General features: G+C 36.2%; 1 protein-coding gene across 16 annotated transcripts in view; it reads left to right on the forward strand.

Moving 5' to 3' along the window:
* The first annotated feature begins 12,835 nt into the window (after positions 1-12,835).
* The window catches only part of Cow (Proteoglycan Cow), a 530,300-nt gene continuing 522,540 nt past the window's right edge, over positions 12,836-20,595 (forward strand). For 3 of the 16 annotated variants that reach the window (XM_073959344.1, XM_073959348.1, XM_073959352.1), the window contains exons 1-2: positions 12,861-12,969; positions 13,906-14,175. In XM_073959344.1, the coding sequence (XP_073815445.1) occupies positions 14,038-14,175 (138 nt within the window). In that variant the 5' untranslated portion in view covers positions 12,861-12,969; positions 13,906-14,037. Of the gene's footprint in view, positions 13,169-13,905; positions 14,176-20,595 lie in introns of all 16 variants that reach the window. The other 13 variants (XM_073959341.1, XM_073959346.1, XM_073959350.1 and 10 more) reach the window with 8 other exon arrangements.

Below are 20,595 nucleotides of genomic sequence, written 5' to 3' on the forward strand. Positions count from 1 at the left end.
GTCGGCCCCGCCCGACTTTGATCCTTTCCTTACTGGTTTTAAGGTAATCTTGTGCAAACAATTCGAACTGAGGATTTTTTGAAAGAACAGACCCAAACGGCAAAAAGCCCTAGTTGGGATTTTTTGTGTCAGATCCAGCTCGGATTTTATGGCCCCATCTAAATATGGTTAAATATTGAGTTTTTAAAAAAATTCTGGGCTATATCTCTGAAACCAATGAGAATCTTCTTCTGACCTCTGAAGCAAATTTGTAGATAAGGACAAGAATAAAATATTTGGAGAAATAATGTACTCGAAAAACTACATTTAGTGCCTCAAATTTCAAATTATATGCAAAAATGCCATAATTTTTATACATTTCGCACCGTATCTCCAAAACCGTTAATTTTTTCTTAATATTTTCTATTGGAAAATAATTCCCTGGAATGTAATACACAACTTTTAAGAACATGTCATTGTTGTAAAATGCCTCTTTCCCGTTGTTTTCAGTAAATTTTTCAACAGCGATTTAATAAAAATGTCAATCCAAAATGCGAGAATAAACTGTTGGTGTGAACTTAGTTTGAAATACGTGTTGTAAAAGATATGATACAAAATACCGCTGAAACAACATGAAGTAAGCATTTTAGAGTTTCAGAATGTTCCGAAGAATTGTTGAGAACTTTATTTGGAAGATTTTTGGAAGATATTCTTGTTTTACACAAACAATAGAATATTTTTATTTATTCTGGGATATTTTGCAATGGCTTGCATTTTTATTGCATCTTTGAACTGTATAAAAACACATTCCGAAGAGTACTTTTAAATTCACATCCAACGCGCTGTATCAAAACGCGTGCTTTGAATGAAAATTGGACTGCATCCTATTCTACTCTAAAGGGTTAGTTACATACTCGGGGTCTAAAACCATTATTTCGGAGAAGCACATTTTGCCCGTATGAAAGTGTCTATATTAGGGTTATGGCTTTTCAACCTTTTTTCTCAAAAATGATTTCCTGTAGCGAGAATGAATGAACTATTGCCGATTAATGTCAAAAATAACGTTAAATCCACTTACCCAGCGAAAAGTTTGCCTCCAAAGAGGCAGTTAAATGATATGTACAAGTGATTTGGAAGTGCATCAAATTATGCATTTTCACTCATGATTTTTACAAGGGAGTGACCCCGGAAAGAGGCACTCCATTGCACCGCATTTTAACTGAACCTTTGGCATTGCATTTTAACTGAACCTTTGGCACTGCATTTTAACTGACCCTTTGGCATTGCATTTTAACTGACCCTTTGGGGTAGAATCGGGGGCAGTCCAGAGCACGTGTTTTGAATAACAAAATAAAATGCATTTATTATTTGTGTAAAACAAAAGTATTAATAACTTTATTAAATTAACAAAAATTATGAATATTCTCTATTGAATTCAATCGCAAACATGTGTGATTCCTCCGCTCTTCATTTAATCCAAGCTTAAGTGCTTTTCATCTGCTAAATGGGTTTGATATTGTCTTCCCATCACCAGTTAAGATTTCGACATGTACTCCAACAGCACTCCATTGGGAAATTTTCTTCTCGTGAGTTACCGGAAAAATTTTCACAAATTAAATATTATTTAGTTTGTATTAACAAATGTTTGGAAATGTTAACACGATTATCTCTTTTTGGAAATGTATTCCGCTGCCTGTAGAGATGAACAAACTGATTTATGTACATGTAGGGATCTCTAAAAACTGCTAATAAAATGTAGTGAACGGAGTGCCTTTTTCACGACTCCGTTTGCACTGCATCCGGATGCTGTTAAATTGTGAGGAATTGGAGTGCCTTTTTCACGACTCCGTTGAACTGCCTCCGGATGTTGTTAAAATGTGACAAATGAATGTGATTCTTTGGATTGCATCCAAATGCGGTTAAAATGCGAGGAATGGAGTGCCTTTTTCACGACTCCGTTTAAACTGCATAAAAACATGCCGTGAAAGAACTAGTCTACATTGCACTACTTCCAATTTATTTTGCTGGGTAATTATTAAAAAACTCACACACAAACCACTTTAAAAATATTTTTTGAAAAAATACCATGAAATAAAAAAATTCTCAAAAAATTATTTGCTGTTGCACGAATTAATGACCTTTTGCCTATTAATATCTAAAATAACTTAATAACTAAATATTAAAAAAAGCCACACACATACCACTTTCAATTGATATGAGATATGGAATAAAGTTATATATATGTAATATAAAATGATATATATGTAATGATATGGCGATAAAATTGGTGAGAAGCAAATGCTTATGCCAAAATATAATACAGGGATACGATGTTGCAAAAAAGTCATAACCTTAGCCTAGCCTTAATAAATATGTTCTTCGTAATAATTGGATCTCTCCAATAAAACGCTTGCATTTAAATTAAAAATGGTGACAAAATTAAATGACAATAAACGACAAGCGTTTCATTAGAGAGATTCCATCATGAAGAAGAATATACTTATTGAGGCTGAGAGAAAAATTATTTTCTAGTTTTTAGTGCATTTATAAATAAAACACTGTAACTTAATTTTTGTAATTATTTTATTTTTTATTTTTGATGGATTGTTCCTTCATTGCTATTCCCATCCCACAATAAGTTGTATCTCCCCACCTTATGGTTCAAATAACTTGGTTATTCATAATATTACATTATAAGTTTTAGTATATTCCTAAAATGTGTAAATATGTATTGACATCATTTCAAAGTATAAATAGCTTCATTTATCTCTACGCAACAACAAAACTACTGCTAAAGAAGAAATTGGCAACATTTGCCATTCCTCCCAATATGATGTCATAATTTTCCAGTAGTTCACTGTATCCAAGAAACAAAAATAGAACTTCCATTTAAAAAGTGACACAATGTTGCCAAAAGGTCCATGACCCAAAAGGCTAAGCAAACGTTTTACTACCAGGCGGCGGCTATGGTATGACTTCTTTGTATCATTGTTTGGCATTTGACTTGCATTTAGGGGCGAGTGCCAATGTTGTTGCTGTTGTCCTCGTCGTCATTTTTATCACCAACAACATTTGTGTGATGCAGTGCAATGCTACCACGACTACTGCTATTTGAGATATGTATGGCATTGTCGTGAGTATTTAATGTAGCCCACATAATGTTCAGCGCTAGCCAAAGGTGCCAAGTTCTTGTCGCTATCATCCAAACCAACCCGACCAGCCAGCCATTGTTGTCGGCTGATATGTTTGTGGCATGCTTGTCTTTGGTGACATCTTTCTCATCGTCATCGTCCTCATCATCATCAGTGTCACCGTCACCACAAACACTGCCGACATCATAACATCACATTGTCATCTTTCGTCCTTTGCCTTAATAGTCATCATCTTGATATTGGTTATGCGGTTGTTGTTGTTATTTCTACACTGCTCTTGTTATTGGCTTGGTTTAATTCTGAAAACAATAAATATAAAGGAAACAGAGAAGATGAAATAAAATGTTATCACGCGACTTGCTCAATTAAAAGAGAATTTTCCTGAGCTTTATAAAAATCACCAGCAATATGCAAAAATGTGATTGTCTTTCGAAAAAAGTGTTGAGAATTTAAATAAGAGAATTATTTATTTCACCTTCAAATTTTTCTCTTCTCCAACATATCTATTTTCTATAGTCATCATCACGATTTATCTTTCCTATGGGGTTTGGGTAAGGGGATGCTTAGATTATCATCATAACATTAAAATCGATATTCCGTTTAGAAGGGAGTAAATATTTGTTGATTAAATAAAATGCCTCTAGGGTGGTTGTCTGTTGGTTAATGTGATGTCAAAAAGTCGCAATTGCTGTAGATGAGATGAGATGTAAAGCAAGTGTTCTCTCAATAGTGGTGAGTTTTTAGAAAAACGGTAAGCATTTAAAAGCATGCTCAACACTGTACACCGAAAAAAATTAAAATTTTCCTACGATATAACGATGACTATTTGGTTATTTATTATTGAAATTCGTTTTAAAGAAATGTATCAAAATTATATGCAAATCTCAGCCTTTTGACCCAGAACAGTAATTAAGCTGATTTATGGACTTATTCCAGGTTGCAGTTCGTGTCCGTTTTTTTGATGCTAAAGGTCTTTGCCAAATTTCGATTCATTTTTAATTTTCCATTGGTTTCAGTGACAATTTGCTTAGGAGCAGTATGTTGTTAACCCAAGGCTCTTATGCTTTCTGATGGGGCTGCTATCTTTAATCTAGCCTAAAAGACACAGCATTTCTTCTAAAAGTCGCTCGCTACGAGACAGACGCTGGTTTGCAATAATGTGGTTTGTTCATCCGCCGTAGCTGTATTATATCAATGTTACGTACTGCACCGTTGACTTCCCACGTTGTGTAGCTTACATCCAGGAAATCTATCATGGAATACTATTAAAACTTTAAGTTCAAATAGAAACGATTGGAATAATTTTGTATTGGCACTATGCGCCCACGATTTGGCGTAAATCTAATAAATAATATGGACTTATTGGGAAAACAACTTGAATTTATTTGTATTCAAGTCTAGAGGACTGGAAATATCGTCAGTTTTTATATGTGGTTAACTCGTGAAACAACTATGTTAAAGCATGTAAAAAAAGTTTAGATCGGCCGGCCGAACTTTTTATACCCTCCACCGTAAAATATTTTGATACTAAATACGGAATATTATTTTCTTTCCTGTCTACAATTGTATGTGGAATTACCTTATGTGGAATACCTAAGTGTGGACCTATGTTGAAAATTTTTGGTGGAGAAGTTCTGTGACCATTGGGAAACTGAAACGTCAAATTGCAGATAGTTCGGTGTAAAAATATAGTGGAAATTGTAAAAATGCCAAAAATGCCGTTATGTAGAGCATGGATCTATGTTGACAATTTTTGGTCAAATATCAAACTAAAGATAGTGTGATTTTCAAAATGGTATATTTGAACATACTAATTGAGGCTATGAAGGTTATAGCCACCACGTTAACCAACAGGTAGTTCGGTCAAAAATATGGATAGAATCCCCAAAATACCTAATATAGGAAGGTACTTTCATATGGGGGCTTATACTAAAAACATAGACCTGTATTGACAATTTTCAGTGGAGAGGTGTTATGACCGCTAGGAACCCCAAACGGCAAATTATCGCTAGTTCATTTAAAAATTGAAACTAAAATCCCTAAAACAAGCGCTTATCGTGACCTTTTTTGGTGGAGATGTTTTGTTGAGAACATCAAATGTTAAATTACAGGTAATTCGGTCAAAAAGTGTAGCTAAAGTTCTCAAAATACCGAAAATCGGGAGGTACCATTATATGAGGGCTATACCAAAATTGGAACTTATGTTGACAATTTTGGTGGATATGTTTTTTGACCACTGTGAATATCAAATGTTAAATTTCAGGAAATTCGTTTAAGAAAATTTAGGTTAAATATTGAAAATACCGAAAATAGGGAGGTACCGTTATACCGGGGTTAAACGTGAACTTGGAACTATGTGGACAATTTTTGGTGGAGATGTTTTGTAGTTATTGGGAATATCAAATGTTAAATTACATGTAATTCGGTCAACAAATGTAGCTAAAATCCTCAAAATACCGAAAATCGGGAGGTACCGTTATATGGGGGTTATACCAAAACATCGACCTATGTTGACAGTTATTTGGTGGATATAGTTTGTGTTCACTAGGAAACTCAACTGTCAAATTACAGGTAGTTCGGTCATAACATCCTCGAAATAGCGAAAATCGAGAGGACCCGTTATACGGGGGTTATACTAAAACATGGACTTATGTTGATGGTTTTTGTTGGAGATATTTTGGGAACCTCAAATATAAAATTGCAGGTAGTTCGGTCAAAAAATGTAGCTAAAATCCCAAAAAATACCGAAAAATCTGGAGGTACCGTTATATGGGGGCAATACTAAAACATGGACCTATACTGACGGTTTTTGGTGGAGATGCTTTGTGACCACTGACATTTTCGAACTTGACCTGCCTATGGAAAAAAGATGCTCTGGTGCAAAAAAATAACGCTCTAGCTCAATTATTGCGGACGCTAGAGTGATTACAACAGACGGACATGGCAAGATCGTCATAGAATTCTATCCTAATCAAGAATATATATACTTTATAGGGTCGCAAATGATTAGTTCGATGTGTTACATACAGAAAAACAAACCAAATATACCCTCCATTCTTTGGCGGAGGGTATAAAAATAAAATATGGATTTGATTTGGATTATCCGAACTTATTAGAGATGAATCTCTATTAATAAATGTTTTTAAACCCCAAGTATGTTTGGACGAAATCCTTTTCAGACAATTATGAGTGGATATAACCATGTCCGTGTGCCTCGTCTCCCTCGGGTGGAACGAGATGTAACTCTCGAAAGGAGTAATTGATCCAATTGTCCAATTAGTTACAATAGCGCAATTTAAAGACATGTCTGGGATCATATTGAATTATTTCACAGTATCTTGTCCCCGCGGATCCTTTTACGACGGAACAACTTTTTTCAGGGGCAAGTCCATACCTCCTGAGATAATGCCCCAAAGGTCTAAAAAACATGCCGGTACCAACTAAAATGACTGCTGAAACTTTGTACATCGAAAATTTTTTTTCCGTTCGACAGTTATCGCGCACGCTAGCCAGACAGACAGAGAGGCAGTCAAACGGACAGCGTTAAATCTTCATTTGTAGTGTCAAAGTGTATTCTCGTGTTCTCTCCCTATCGTAATGGCTGAGGATGCGTTGCGGCGAAATTGTTTGAACTTTAGAGGGAGCAGTACATAAAGGAGGGGACCGATGGTCCTTTGGACCAAAGCAGTAATCGGTTCACAAGTTGCGGTGCGCTTATTTTAAATTTCAGGCCATTTTATGAGGAAGTATGGACTGTCCCTGGAAAAACATGTACCGTCGTAATAGGGGGTCAAGGACAAGTTGTTCCGAAAAAAATCAAAACGATTTTCCAAAATTTGTTTGAAGTTTTGTCTGGGAGGTACTCTTAGGCGTGAACCGATATAGTCAACCGATTGGCAAGGTTTCGAACCTGATCTATGTTTCGTAGAAATGTTACGATGTGCAAAGTATGGACCAAATCTTGGAATCTGGGAGAGCTGATTGGCAAGGTTTCAGAGAGTTCACTAACCAATGCTTCAGAGAACTTCCCAATCCCTCTGATGTTCGGTTAGCAGAGAAAATTCCTAGACACCATGAATGCTGCAGCGGGTCCCTATAACCTGCTGGTCGAATACGTGAAATAAGACCTAATTTCCCAGCAGAGGCGACGGGATTAGCTAATCAGCGTGATGAGTTTCGCCGCACGAACCCTAATGATCCCAGAGTTAGAGAACTGACAGTGGAAGTCAATAGATTAGCCGGTGAAATGGTGCAACGTTGAAACAGGTTGTAATCAATTGTGGATAACGGTTAAGGTTCTGTCGAACCCTGGTAGGAGGGACGATCGGACATCTGTCATGTTTAACGCCGGACGAAGAAAAGTGTTCTACGTCGTTTGCGGCTTTGTCTGAAACGCTGGGTCACCAACTATTTGTGTGGTCGCCAGTCATACGTGGAATTCAGAGACAGGAAGTCTAAACCCCGAAGTGAAGCAGGGAGTCTCCCAAGGAAGGGTGATATTTTCGGAACTGTTTAACCTCTACCTTTCTGCAATTCCACGCCCCTTCGACTGCATTGAGGTAATTACGCACGCGAACGATTGTACACTCATGGCTTTAGGTCCCAACTAGAGTTCAATTGAACGATCCGGATCACTGTACCCGTTCAAAGACGAATGAGTAACATCATAAAAACCAACGTGTGAAATTAAGTATACGCCAGAATGATATCACAGGAACAGGTACCGTCGCTACGCAGAAGGAAAATCAACCAATTCGTTATTCTCTCAGTTTATGACTTTGGCTAGTTTGTACAAGTCTGACTGGCTGAGTTGTAAGTTACTCCGATCCACATCTTCTGAGATAAGTATGTCCCTGAGATGACCCCTGATCAGCAACTAATGACTTTTACAGATATACTCTTTCGGGATTAGCCTGTGATTGGAACTCTGTGATCATTCGGGACCAACCGTCGCACAAACTTGTCATCATACTTCGGGTTAGACGGGGAAGGTTTATTCTAAGAACTGGGGTTCCCCCTATCTTTGCTCGTCTTCGAAAACGTTCAATGTTGCTGCAAAAATGGCAATGATTGTAAGGATCTTGGTCTGTGTGGTGCAGTGGTGCTTTCTCACAATTCTTCCACCTCCATACGAAGAAAACTGATGGACGCGTTGTGAAAGTTTCGACTTCTTCTAAGCGGGCTTCTGTTCCACGAACGACCTCATTCTCTTCCTACCACTGGTCCTGGTTTCGAGTTGGTCCTCACTGTCACTTACCCATTATTGTTGAAGCTGTCGCACATCATCAACCTGGTACGCATTGAAAGAGGAATCTGATGGTCTCAACAACTTATCAGCCTTCCAAGGTTATGACTTTGTCGTGACATTCAGATTCCCATTTGAGCTTGAAAGGGTAGCCTACGGCTTTGACAACTCCTCAAGCTACCCTGAATGCTATAGTGCCATAGCTCTTGAAACCTCCCTGCCACTAAAACAGGATGTTCGAACTTCCTCATAAACATAAGATGCGTTTTTGTAAACTGATATTTTTGGATCGTTTTGACGCATCGACTACAGTATGTTACTGCTTTTTGTTGTAGACAAAGCTAACAAAAGCAACCACACTATTACATACTTTGTTGGAACAGATTGGTGACAGTGATGTTCGACTTATCAATTCTTGTTATAAATAATACAACGGTATGATAAAAACTAAAGGATTACTTTATACGACGGTAAAGTTTTTTTCAGGGACAAGTCCATACTTCTTGAGAAAACAGTGTAGAAAACCCCTATGTCACCATATGTAGGGGCTGGCGAGCACGATAACTCTCGAACTGATCAACCGATTTGGTCCAAAATTTGGCCTTCGACATATTTTGTCCAAACATAGTTTCATTTCGAAGATGGGCAATACCGATACTTCCCCCAATATTTTAAAATGTCACTGAAATGGTATGTACGATATCTCTTGAAAGGGGCAACAATTTGTTCTAAACTTTGGGTCTCCTAATATTTTGTCCAAATTTAGTTTAACTTCTAAAATGGAACCCACAAAATTCAACATTTGTGTCTGTGTCTGTTCGAAGTGTATACAGATGCTGTTCGTTGTGGTCCTGTTTAGAGATATATTATGTTTTCGGTGGTCCAAATTTATACGATTTATTTATACGATGACCCACTAGTGGGCGCGATATCTATCGAAAAGATATGACTCCCAAAATAAGTGGATCACTTTCATAATGGACTATGTAGGTTCATTCTTTCAAGTACCTCCTAATCCACATTGTCGGCAAATTCAAATGTCCAAAAAGAGGCACAAAATTCAGAAAAGACCCTTAATACATACATTCGATCTGTTCGTTGAAGAAAGTTTCAATTCATTTAGGCTGAGGGTATGTATATCTCTGTCGGCAAACCCGACTGATACTTTTTTAATTGTTCTTATTACTTACTTACTTAGCTGGCCCATTACAGAACATTTGTTCCATAGACCGAACTAAGAGAAGATCTCCAATTCTCTCTGTTTTTCGCTTCGCTTTCTGGAATACCGCGTCTTGTCATCTCTTCATCAACTTCTTTGCGCCACCTATTCATTGGCCTGTCAATTCTGCGTGCACCGCCATGTGGCATGTATTCATACGCCTTTTACGCGGGTTCATCATCGCTCATTCTTATGCATCTCGATACGCTTAACTATATTCATGTCTTTGTATAGCTGATATAGCTCGTGGTTCATACGACGTCGATATTCACGGTCAACGCAAATCGGCCCGTAGATCTTTTGAAAAATTTTCCTCTCAAACACACCAAGCACTGCCTTATCTGCTTGAGCAAGTACCCATGCGTCGGAGCCATACATTAGCACGGGTAGTATCAGTGTTTTGTAAAGCGTTATTTTTGTTTGACGAGATGTGGCTTTGTTTTTAAATTGCTTACTTAAACCATATTAGCATCTGTTAGCCAATACAATTCTTCTTCTTATTTCAGAACTGATGTTGTTTGTTGTGTTTATGGCAGTGCCGAGGTAGACGAAGTCTTTAACTACCTCAAAATTATAGTTACCAACTTCCAAAGTTGGTCCGAGCTCTATGGACGCTTTGCGCGTCGACACCATCAATGTGGTCTTATCGCCGTTTACCGCCAGGCCCACTTACGCAGATTCTGCTTCGACCTTCCTAAAGGTATCAGTTACTTCCTTTACTGATCGTCCCATGATGTCTATGTCATCAGCATAAGCAAGTAACATGTGGCTATTGGTGTAAATTGTGCCATTTCTTTTGACATTTGCATCTCGTATTACCTTTTCCAGCAAAATGTTGAATGGGTCACACGAAAGGCTGTCTCATTGTCTGAAACCTCTTTTGGTACTAAACTGTTCGGAGAGGTTCTTTCCAATTTTAACTGAGGACCTAGTATCAGTAATAGTCATCTTACAAAGCCGGATGAGCTTTGCGGGGATACCAAATTCAGACATTGCATGGAATACCTTTGATCGGAAGGGACTGTCGAATCCTGCTTTATACTCGACAAAAATGTGATAGGTGTCGATCTGCATCTCTTGGGTCTTCTCCAGGATTTGCCGCAGGGTAAATATCTGGTCAATTGTGGACTTGCCACGTCTAAAGCCACATTGGTATGGTCCAATTATTTCGTTGACCATTGGCTTTAGCCGTTCGCACAATATCCCTGACACTATCTTATAGGCAATAGGGAGAAGACTTACACGGGACACACGATGCTCAGGTTCATCGTCGGGTATACGTTCTTCCTGCCAGATAGCTGAGGCACACACCTTATCAGCGCGTCGCCACCGGGTTTACACAGCTCGGCTGGTAAGCCATCGGCTCCTTCTGCTTTATTATTCTTCAGCCGGTTGATTGCTGTTTTTACCTCATCTTGGCCGGGCGGTATACATTCTATACCATCTGTGGTATCATCGTCTTCGCTACTATTGGATACCAGCAGATTGGAGAAATGTTCCTATCTGTATCTGTTACCAGATTACCTTGTTGGTCTCTACAGGAGGATGTGCCTGTACCAAAGCCATCTGTTTGATGTTTCACTCTTTGGTAGAATTTTCGGACTTCATTCATCTCGATTTTTTCACACTCCCGCTTTTCCATTTCTCTCTTTTTCTTGCGGAAAAGACGTTTCTCTTCTCTCCTTTTCTCCCGATATCTCTCTCGTGCGCTACGCGTTGCTACTGATTGTAAAGTAGCCCTATATGCCGCATTTTTCTCCTCGGTAACAGCACGACACTCCTGGTCATACCATGAATTCCTTTGTGGAGGTCTCTGGCTGTTTGCATGGAGTGGACAATATTTTGCCATTGTGTTGTTATGTTATCGGGACAAGGAGTGCTCTCATTAAGCAATTGGGCTAGTTGAGTGGAATATGCTGTGGCTATCTTTTGTGTTTTCAGCCTATCGATGTCCAACTTCCGCGTCGTGTCTGTTCGTACTTTGTTTGCTACGTTTAACCGGGTGCGTACCTTTGCTGCAACTAGGTAGTGGTAAAAGTCTATGTTTGCTCCTCGGAACGAGCGCACATCCAACACACTCGTTGAGTGTCTTCCATCCATCACAACGTGTTCAATTTGATTTTTTGTTTACTGATCTGGAGACAGTCAGGTGCCCTTATGGATGTCGAGATGTTTAAATCTGGTGCTGCTAACTACCATGTTTTTTGCCGCTGCGAAGTCTATCAGCCTCATGCCATTGTCAGATGTTTCTTTGTGGAGACTGAATTTCCCGACTGTTGGGCCAAAGATATTTTCCTTTCCAATTTTGTCATTAAAATCGCCAAGAATAATTTTAATGTCATGGGCAGGGCAACGGTCATATGTTTCTTCTAAGCGCTCGTAAAATATATCTTTGGTCTGTTCGTCCTTTTATTCAGTGAGAGCATGAGCGCAAATAAAGCTGACGTTGAATAATTTAGCTTTTATTCGGATTGCAGCAAGTCTTTCATTCACTGGGGTGAAGCTGGATACCAGATGTTTTAGTCTCCGACTAACTACAAATCCGCAACCAAACTCATGCTTTACGTCATGGCAGCTACAATACAGTGCGTCACCTTTGTTGTGACGCCTTTCACAATCCATCGTATTTCCTGTATGGCAGTAATATCAGCCTTGTACTTTTCAAGTACGTCTGCCAGTGCGAAGACTGCACCTTCTCTATAAAGAGTGCGAACATTCCAGGTGCAGATTCGCAGATCATGGTCCTTAAAACGTTTGCGGGGTTCGCCAACTTTAGACGGGTTCGTTTTTCTTTTCTTTCGTTTTCACATAGTAGGCTGTTTTTTCTAGGGAAGGGTTACTAACCCGACGCCCATCCCAAGTTTTTAATGTTCTTATGGGTGAACGCGCGGCACATGTTAGCTCACTACCTTTAACGGGTGCTAAAGGCAGTTCCCCAGGTGACACCACGGGGAGGTCAGTGTCCACTTGAGATGAAAGAGGGACCAAGATTAATCCTGGGCTTTGCCATGTTAAAACCGGTCAGGACCGTTCCTTGGTATCTTCCATCCCCTACGTCACCCTAATTGTTCTTATAGCGGACTTTTTTCAAAGTCCATTGTTAAATTTTTCGGAATGTCCTTTATTCGTAAGTTCCCAACTCTGAAGAAAACCGTTAGATGGAAAAATTTCACCACACTATAGAGAGAGTGAATGCGGAAGAAAAACAGCACAGGCTTGAGAGTGAGAGCGAAAACCAACAGACAAATGTCAAACCACAAAGAGTGTTTGACCGATTTTCTTTATTGGAGCCAACGAAGAAATGCCATGGCTAAAAGTGAAAATTCCCATAGAAATACAAATCAGTAGACGTTTAGACGTGGTCGTGTTCAAAGGTAAAGCTGGCGGAACGGACAACAAGGAAAACGGTTCGCTTTATCTATCACACACACACCCATCTCTCCTTAGTGGATGATTGAAAAAAGTAAAAAGGAATTCAATACAAAAAAGGATTACCAAAAACAAAGTATAAAATTAAAAGATGAATCAATTCAAGTGAATAGAGGACCAGCAATAAACAAATGAACTCATAAAGTGCGCTAACAAATAAATAAAGGAAACGTGAAAATAATTAAATAATAAGGCGAATGACAAATATTTTTTTAATACAAAAATAAATGCAAAAAATATAAGGAAACAATGAAAATATAAAAGAATCAAATCCACACACCGACAAGCACACTACCACCAGCATAGGCAATTCACACTATTTGTACATGCGCAATAAGAGAACAAACGGATGATGGGGGAGGAAGGGAAATAAAGTGTGCAAAAAAGTGCTGTGAGAGATGATGAGTGAAGAATGTCTCCTCTGAATCAGACTGCATTAAACTGGGTGGCTTGGGCTTTCGGCATAATTGTGTTTGTGCGTGTGTGCAACTGTTGTGTAAATGTGTTTGCACCAAGCCAAAGGGAAATAAAATAAAACAAATTCTGTACGAGTGTCAGTGTCGTTGCATGTAGACAATAGCAATTAAATTCCATTTGGGAAAATTACGAAAGTTGTATTCTCGTTTTTTTGTGAACATTTTCGTTCTTTAGTCAAACACACACACGGACACACTCACATTTGCTTTTCTCTCTTTCATCCTCTTTCTCTTATTTGCCGGTTAATTGTATTTGTTTGTATTGTTTTTGCTAAAGCTGACTGGTAGTAAAGAAGAAGAAGACAACGACGAAGAAGATTAACACACAAAAGAATTATTTTAACATGCTTTTTTGTTTTCCATATTTATTTCCTTTTACTTATCCCCATCACATTTGTTGTCTAGCAAATTTTTAAAGGTGTTTTGGCTCTGAAAATCGTTTAACTTAATTCCGGCAAAAATCCGGATAATACAAATTCATTGTTAGCTGTTTGCTATTTTGTGTGAAGTGCAGTAAACGGAATATTTACAATCATTATGAAGTGTTTAGTGTCGTTAATGACCATTATTGGTCTGGTGTTATTGATGTCATCATCCATGGCTCCGGGGGCAGAGGCGAAGAAACCTAAAAAGTATATTGGCGAAAATGGTGGCGATTTTGAATTTATTGATGAGGTAAGATGATAGTTCTGAATATATAACGTAAAATGTTGGAAGAAAAACTAAAATAGTATATACTCACCATGGTACAATATTTCAATATTTAGTAATAAGTATAATTTTGTTTTTTCCAATTGTGTGAATCATCATTAAATATAGACTATGTATGGATAGAGGCAATAATAGTACTATTGTGAGAATTTAACATGTGATATCGGTAGTTAAGAATGAAAGAAAAAACTCTTCGTAGCGATGAAGGGCACATGGTGACAAATGAAAAATATGCTAACAAATTATAATACATATAATCGTTTTAAGAAGCTATAGCAACACAAGTCCATCAACTTTGAAATGTATGTAGGGTTGTAACGTGTTTAGGAATTTCCTATATCAGATAAATAATTTATTAATTATTAATAAAAGAATATAAAGCAACAAAAAATCAAACTGTGGTAAAGTCCGGCACAACACTTTGAAAATATATATTGAATCAATTAATGAAGTTGCATAATGGTCAATCCCTTCAGAACCTAAGATCTTCTGATGATCTGTAGGCGTAAAACATTAGCAAATCAGTAAAAGATATGACACAAATTTTCAAAATACCTATTTGATTTAGGTAATAAATGTTGGTTAAACCAAAAGTAGTACTTAAAACAAGTAAGACAGGGTTATAGTCTGACAGGTCCGACCATGTGATACACTACTCCACTACACCTGGACACTATTTTCCAAGAAATTTCTTTTATATGATTGCGACATATTTTAGCAGTCCGGTCATACATACCTAAATTGATATATGTACATGGTAACATACCAGAGATATAGAACATACATACATATATACGCCGTCATAACTGGAAACGTAATGTATTATTTTCCATATTTTATAATGACCAATCGGGGCTTTTTCGCTACATATTATTAAAACAAGTTAGAAAGTATCAGATGTGCCAACGGAGATATACACTCAGCCTCGGACACAAAGAAAATAAGTAAACTCAATACTTATAACGTCTCTGTATTTTTTTTTTATTTTGGGCCAATTTCCCAAAAGAAGTGGACTTTGACCCTCAAAACAATTGTACAGTCGCACAGTGGTTCAGTATCGCTTTTCCTGGTCAAAATTCTTTTTGTTAAACAGATAACACAATCAGTTTTAAGATAAATTATAAGCGGTTAAACCCGGTCTGGTAGTTGCAGAGAAACTCAAGGTTAAAGTTAAAATTTTGAGTTTTTTTTACTATTTTTCATCAAAATATCAGTGTTTTTGTGATTTTTTATATCTTCCTATATATTAAAGATGGTCAAACGCCAATAAATAAAATATAAAAATAACAAAAAAACAAAAAAAATTCGAAATTTTTTTTCACAAATTTATTAAAAAAAATTAAATTTTTTTCAAAAATTAAAAAAAATATACTCCTTGGGTTTTCACAAAACTTATATAACTCGTACAAATACCCATATACTTACAATAATTCTTTTTTGTTAAATATATAACACAATCAGCTTTCAGATAAATTATAAGCGATCAAAGTCGGTCTGGTAGTTGCAGAGAAACTCTAGGTCAAATTTAAATTTTGAGTTTTTTTACTATTTTTTATCAAAATATCAGTGTTTTATATATTAAAGACGATTAAAGACGATCAAACGCCAATAAGTAAAAAATAAAAATTCCAAAAAAACTAAAAAAAATTTTCACAAATTTTTTTAAAAAAAAATTTTAATTAAATTTTTTTAAAAAAAAATTTTAATTTTTTCAAAATTAAAAAAATACTCTTTTGGTTTTCACAAAATTTATATAACTCCTACAAAAACTCATGTACTTAAAAAATTTCAATTTTTTTAAAAAAGCTGTAATTCATATTGGAAAAGGTATGGAAAAACACACATTTTGACCCATATAATTCCAATAAATTTAAAAAAGTGTAAACGGACGGAACTGGAGTGGTGCAAAAGTATATATGGACTGAAAGAGGAGACTCTCGGGCATCTTTCTGTATAAGCAAAACATTGTTCCATGTTGTTCTAGTCCATTAAATTTGCAATTTCATAAAATTTGGTACCTGAGGAAAAAATAGAATAGCTCATGTAGCGTAAACGCTACGCCAATTTATTAAAAAAAATTTTAAAGGCAACAATCCAACCTACCTTACAAAAATCAATGAACACAATATCTGTTATAGTTTCCGAGAAATATATACTTCTTTCTCCAGAAATTTGCAAAAATTACATATTTACCAAAAATGGGGAAAACATTCGTCTTTAGGGGCACACCACGCCTACACCTTCCAATATTTTGACGAATCCCATATAGCAATTAGTTATCTTTGACAAAACTAACTTTGGATTTTTGGCAGGGAAAATTAATGTCTGAACCAACATGCGTCGTAAAAAGGGTCCCAAAGACAAAAAAATTTAAACAATCAGATATGAGTCCTTAAACGGCACTCTTTCCAAAATTTGTGTGGGAGTGTTCCGATGTAGTCCATATTCAGACGTAGTCCAAGTCTCTAAGAAATAATACGATGTACAAAATTAAGACCAAACCGATTTCTCCCTTCGAAGGGTTTCTTAAGCACTAGTCAGTTTAGTTGGCGTCGTATCAGGAAGTATGGACTTGCACCAAAAAATTTGCACCGTCGTAAAAGGGAGGGGATCGATATAGCCCATATTCGAACCTGATATATGCATGTAAGTAATATTACCACATCCCTAGTTTGGAACAATTCGGTTAGCCCCTCTGGAAATATCGTGCGAATAATCTTAGCGAACAATTTTGATCTTTTGTGGGGGTAAGTAACGGAAGGGGTAACCGATATGGTCCATCTTCGAACTTAAATTAAGCTTGGACAATATTTAATAGACCTAAAATTTGAACCAAATAGGTTGATTCTTCGAGAGTTATGGTGCGCACCAGCCAGCCAGACAGGCGGACGGACATGGGTAAATCGATTCAAATTGTCTGAAATGGATTTCGTCCACACATACTTGGGGTCTAAAATCATTATTTCGATAATGTCGTTGGCCTAAATGTAGAGGCTATAAACAAATATTTTTATCGAATCGATCAATGAAAAAAGACCAATATTTCGAGGTACTATTACATTACTGTTTACCAAAGGTATCACAAAAACTTCAAGAACCCCTACAGCATTGTAATTTGTAACAATTTAAAAACCTGGGAATCCTTCCTTCATGATTTGAAAACTTTTCTATCGTGATTGCGACATTTTGTAATATGGATGTAAATGTAGTTCTATGCAAGAAAATCACAACAATAAAAAAAACCACTTATATGTTAGGCAGTAGTTCAGTTATCTAACCGCTATATTCATGTTGGGTTTCTAGTTTATTTTCTTAGATTGCCGAAATATGCCTGATAGAAATAAAATATATACCAAAAATTGAATTTGGATATTTTTTTCCACAAAAGTTCACCAGATAAGAACTATCTGCTTATTATCCAAAATTGTTGGCATCTTTCTTGAACGAAATTCTTACCTCGTGTAAAAATTTGTCAGTATTAAACTATAACTACGAACTCTTGCGTGGTTATGGTAACTATACACACGATTAAAACTGTGGAATTTCTGTACATACTAGGCTGTAAATCTGTTATCTGAGCAGGTACATCAACATAATTGGCATCTATGGAAGGGTCGAAAGATCGTCTTTCAAAAATAACTCACGTTGGCCGATTTGGATATAGCTCCCATATATATTTTCGCCCGATTCCTGGTATTTGCTGTTACCAAACACGTTATATATGTTTGATTTCGATGAAATATGGACTGAATTCGGTCTATAAATAAATGTGTCAAATGACATCGAAATCGGTTCAGATTTGGATATAGCTCCCATATATATTTTCGGCCGATTTGAAGTATTTGCGGCATCAAACACGCTATATACGTCCGATTTTGATCAAGTTTGCTGCATCAAACACGTTATATATGTTTGATTTCGATGAAATATGGAATATGCGACTGAATTCGGTCTAAAAATAAATGTGCCAAATTACATCGAAATCGGTTCAGATTTGGATATAGCTCCCACATACATATATTTTCGGCCGATTTGACGTATTGGCTGCACCAAACACGTCATATATGTCCGATTTCGATGAAATGTGTGACTGAACTCGGTCTAGAAATAAGTGTGCCAAATTACATCGAAATCGGTTCAGATTTGGATATAGATCCCATATATATTTTCGCCCGATTTCACGTATTTGCTGGATCAAACACCCTATATCTGTTCAATTTTGATGAAATTTGGAATGTGTGATGGAATTTTGTCTAGTAATAAGTGTACCATACTACATAGAAATCAGTTCAAATTGATATATATCTCCTACATATGTACATATATTTTACATGTTGACAGTGTTGTAGGGTATCATATAGTCGGCCCCGCCCGACTGTGATCCTTTCCTTACTTGTTTAATGATAATTTTTTAAGAAAACGAAGTTATAAATGAATTTTTATATTTCGTCTGCCTCATCGGAAAAGTTCGTAAGCTCTTTTCATAAATTTTTCAGTATTAAGAAAACCCATTCTAGCGCATTCTGTATTAAAGATTTTATTGTGGTGGTAAAGACAGGATTCTTCACTTATTTATTCCGCTTCAATACATGTATTTTGTTTATATTCGTCGTAGACCTCCACTCCTTGCCATTTTTACATATATTGACGGGATAAAGCGATCTAGATATGTGTATCCGTCTGTCCATTAACAATTGCAAGAAAACTCCAGGCCTCAATTACACTGTACAACACAAAAAATAATTACAAGATAATTCGGCCAGATTATGAAAGATTCACGTATGTCAGATATATATTCACTGCATTTTTTATGGCTACAAATTTCTTTTGTTCAGAGACTAATAATGAAATTTGATTTGGAACATTTCTAAAGTATTTTAGGAGATTTTGACTCAGTATGGAATACATTTTAATTAGGAATCTAAAAGTTTAACAAATAATTTCTACCTATAATATATAATTTTGTAACGTAATTTTCTTAACAAAGTATTTTACTTAGATATACAGTTTGCTCCGGGACTAACAGTTAAATTTTGTGTAGAATATTTCTTCTTTTGACACTTTTCGTCTTAAACTAAATTTCATGTTACTTTCATGTATCAACCCGAAAAAAGAACAAAACAAATTTATTCAAAAAATATTTGGGTGTTTTGTTGGCAACTTTGATGTATATATTTTCTTGATATATGCTGTAAATACATATTTCATTTAATCGGCAACTTATATGAAATTTGATGGAGTATATTTCTGTCTTTGACGTCTTCTATCTAGAATGAAGTTTTGTGGGGCAAAACTTAATAAACTCATAAACAAAGTACAACATTAACCCTAAAATGTGATTTTACTTTTGGCAGATTCCTGGCATTTATGTATGATTTAGAGTTTTAGTGTATTCGGGGACCTAAAGTAAAATTTTATGACAAATAATTTTGCAGAATATTTTGATCTGATACGATCTCATTTTTAAGGAGCTTTTAAACTTTTTTGAAAAAATGACCCAAAAAGACCCCTTTAGTGACTAGCATGAGGGTTAATTTTTCATAAAAATATACCCAGCATTGTTGTCAGTAATATTGCCAACGACACTTTATAACTAAAATATTTCAAAACCTCTAGAAATGGGCGGAACTTGCCACGCCTATTTAGGTTGCATCTCGAAGTAAACTTTCAAAACGCCGGTACACCTGTCTTCTTTTTTTCGGCCCTCTTTCGTAATCTGTGCGGGATTTCTTGTAATTTTAAAAAAGTTTAATTTTGTTGTACAGTGTTATGGACCGATCGTCACGAAATTGTGTGGAGAGGACGGGTTCCGACCAGAAGTGACCCCATTAGATGTGAAATGGACCAAACCCAAATTTTTACCCGATTTTGTAGCTGTCCTGTAATAATAAAATAATAATCTTGCATTTTAACATGGTGATCAGATAATAATTAGCGGGTTTAATGGACTAAAACTTTTGGGTGAAATTGGTATTTATTTTAATATGATGACTATATATTTATTCCTGATATACACGTTCCACTCAAGTAAAATATATTTAGAAGAGGAATTCTTGATCTTTCCATTGATGCCAACAATTATATTAATGAACATGGTCAGAGAATAGAGTTTCAGCTTAATATATAACGGGTTTCCACAGTTTTAATTGTTTGTTGTGTATCCATAATCACGCTAAAGGATCTACTTATAAGATTATAATAATTGTGGATAATGATAGAATAGTATTTGGCGGGTGAAAATTACCATATTTTGTTAAAAATTGACAAATTTAATTTTTGGTGCATATTTTATTTTATGCAGGACAAATTTCGGTAAAATAACTTACTCTTGATGCAAATTACAATGAAGTAGTGGTTAAATAACGGAACTATATCAAAACCTGG

The sequence above is a fragment of the Musca autumnalis genome, unplaced genomic scaffold (genome assembly GCF_047663935.1).
Source record: "Musca autumnalis isolate F117 unplaced genomic scaffold, ASM4766393v1 scaffold_1, whole genome shotgun sequence".
Taxonomy (NCBI): domain Eukaryota; kingdom Metazoa; phylum Arthropoda; class Insecta; order Diptera; family Muscidae; genus Musca; species Musca autumnalis.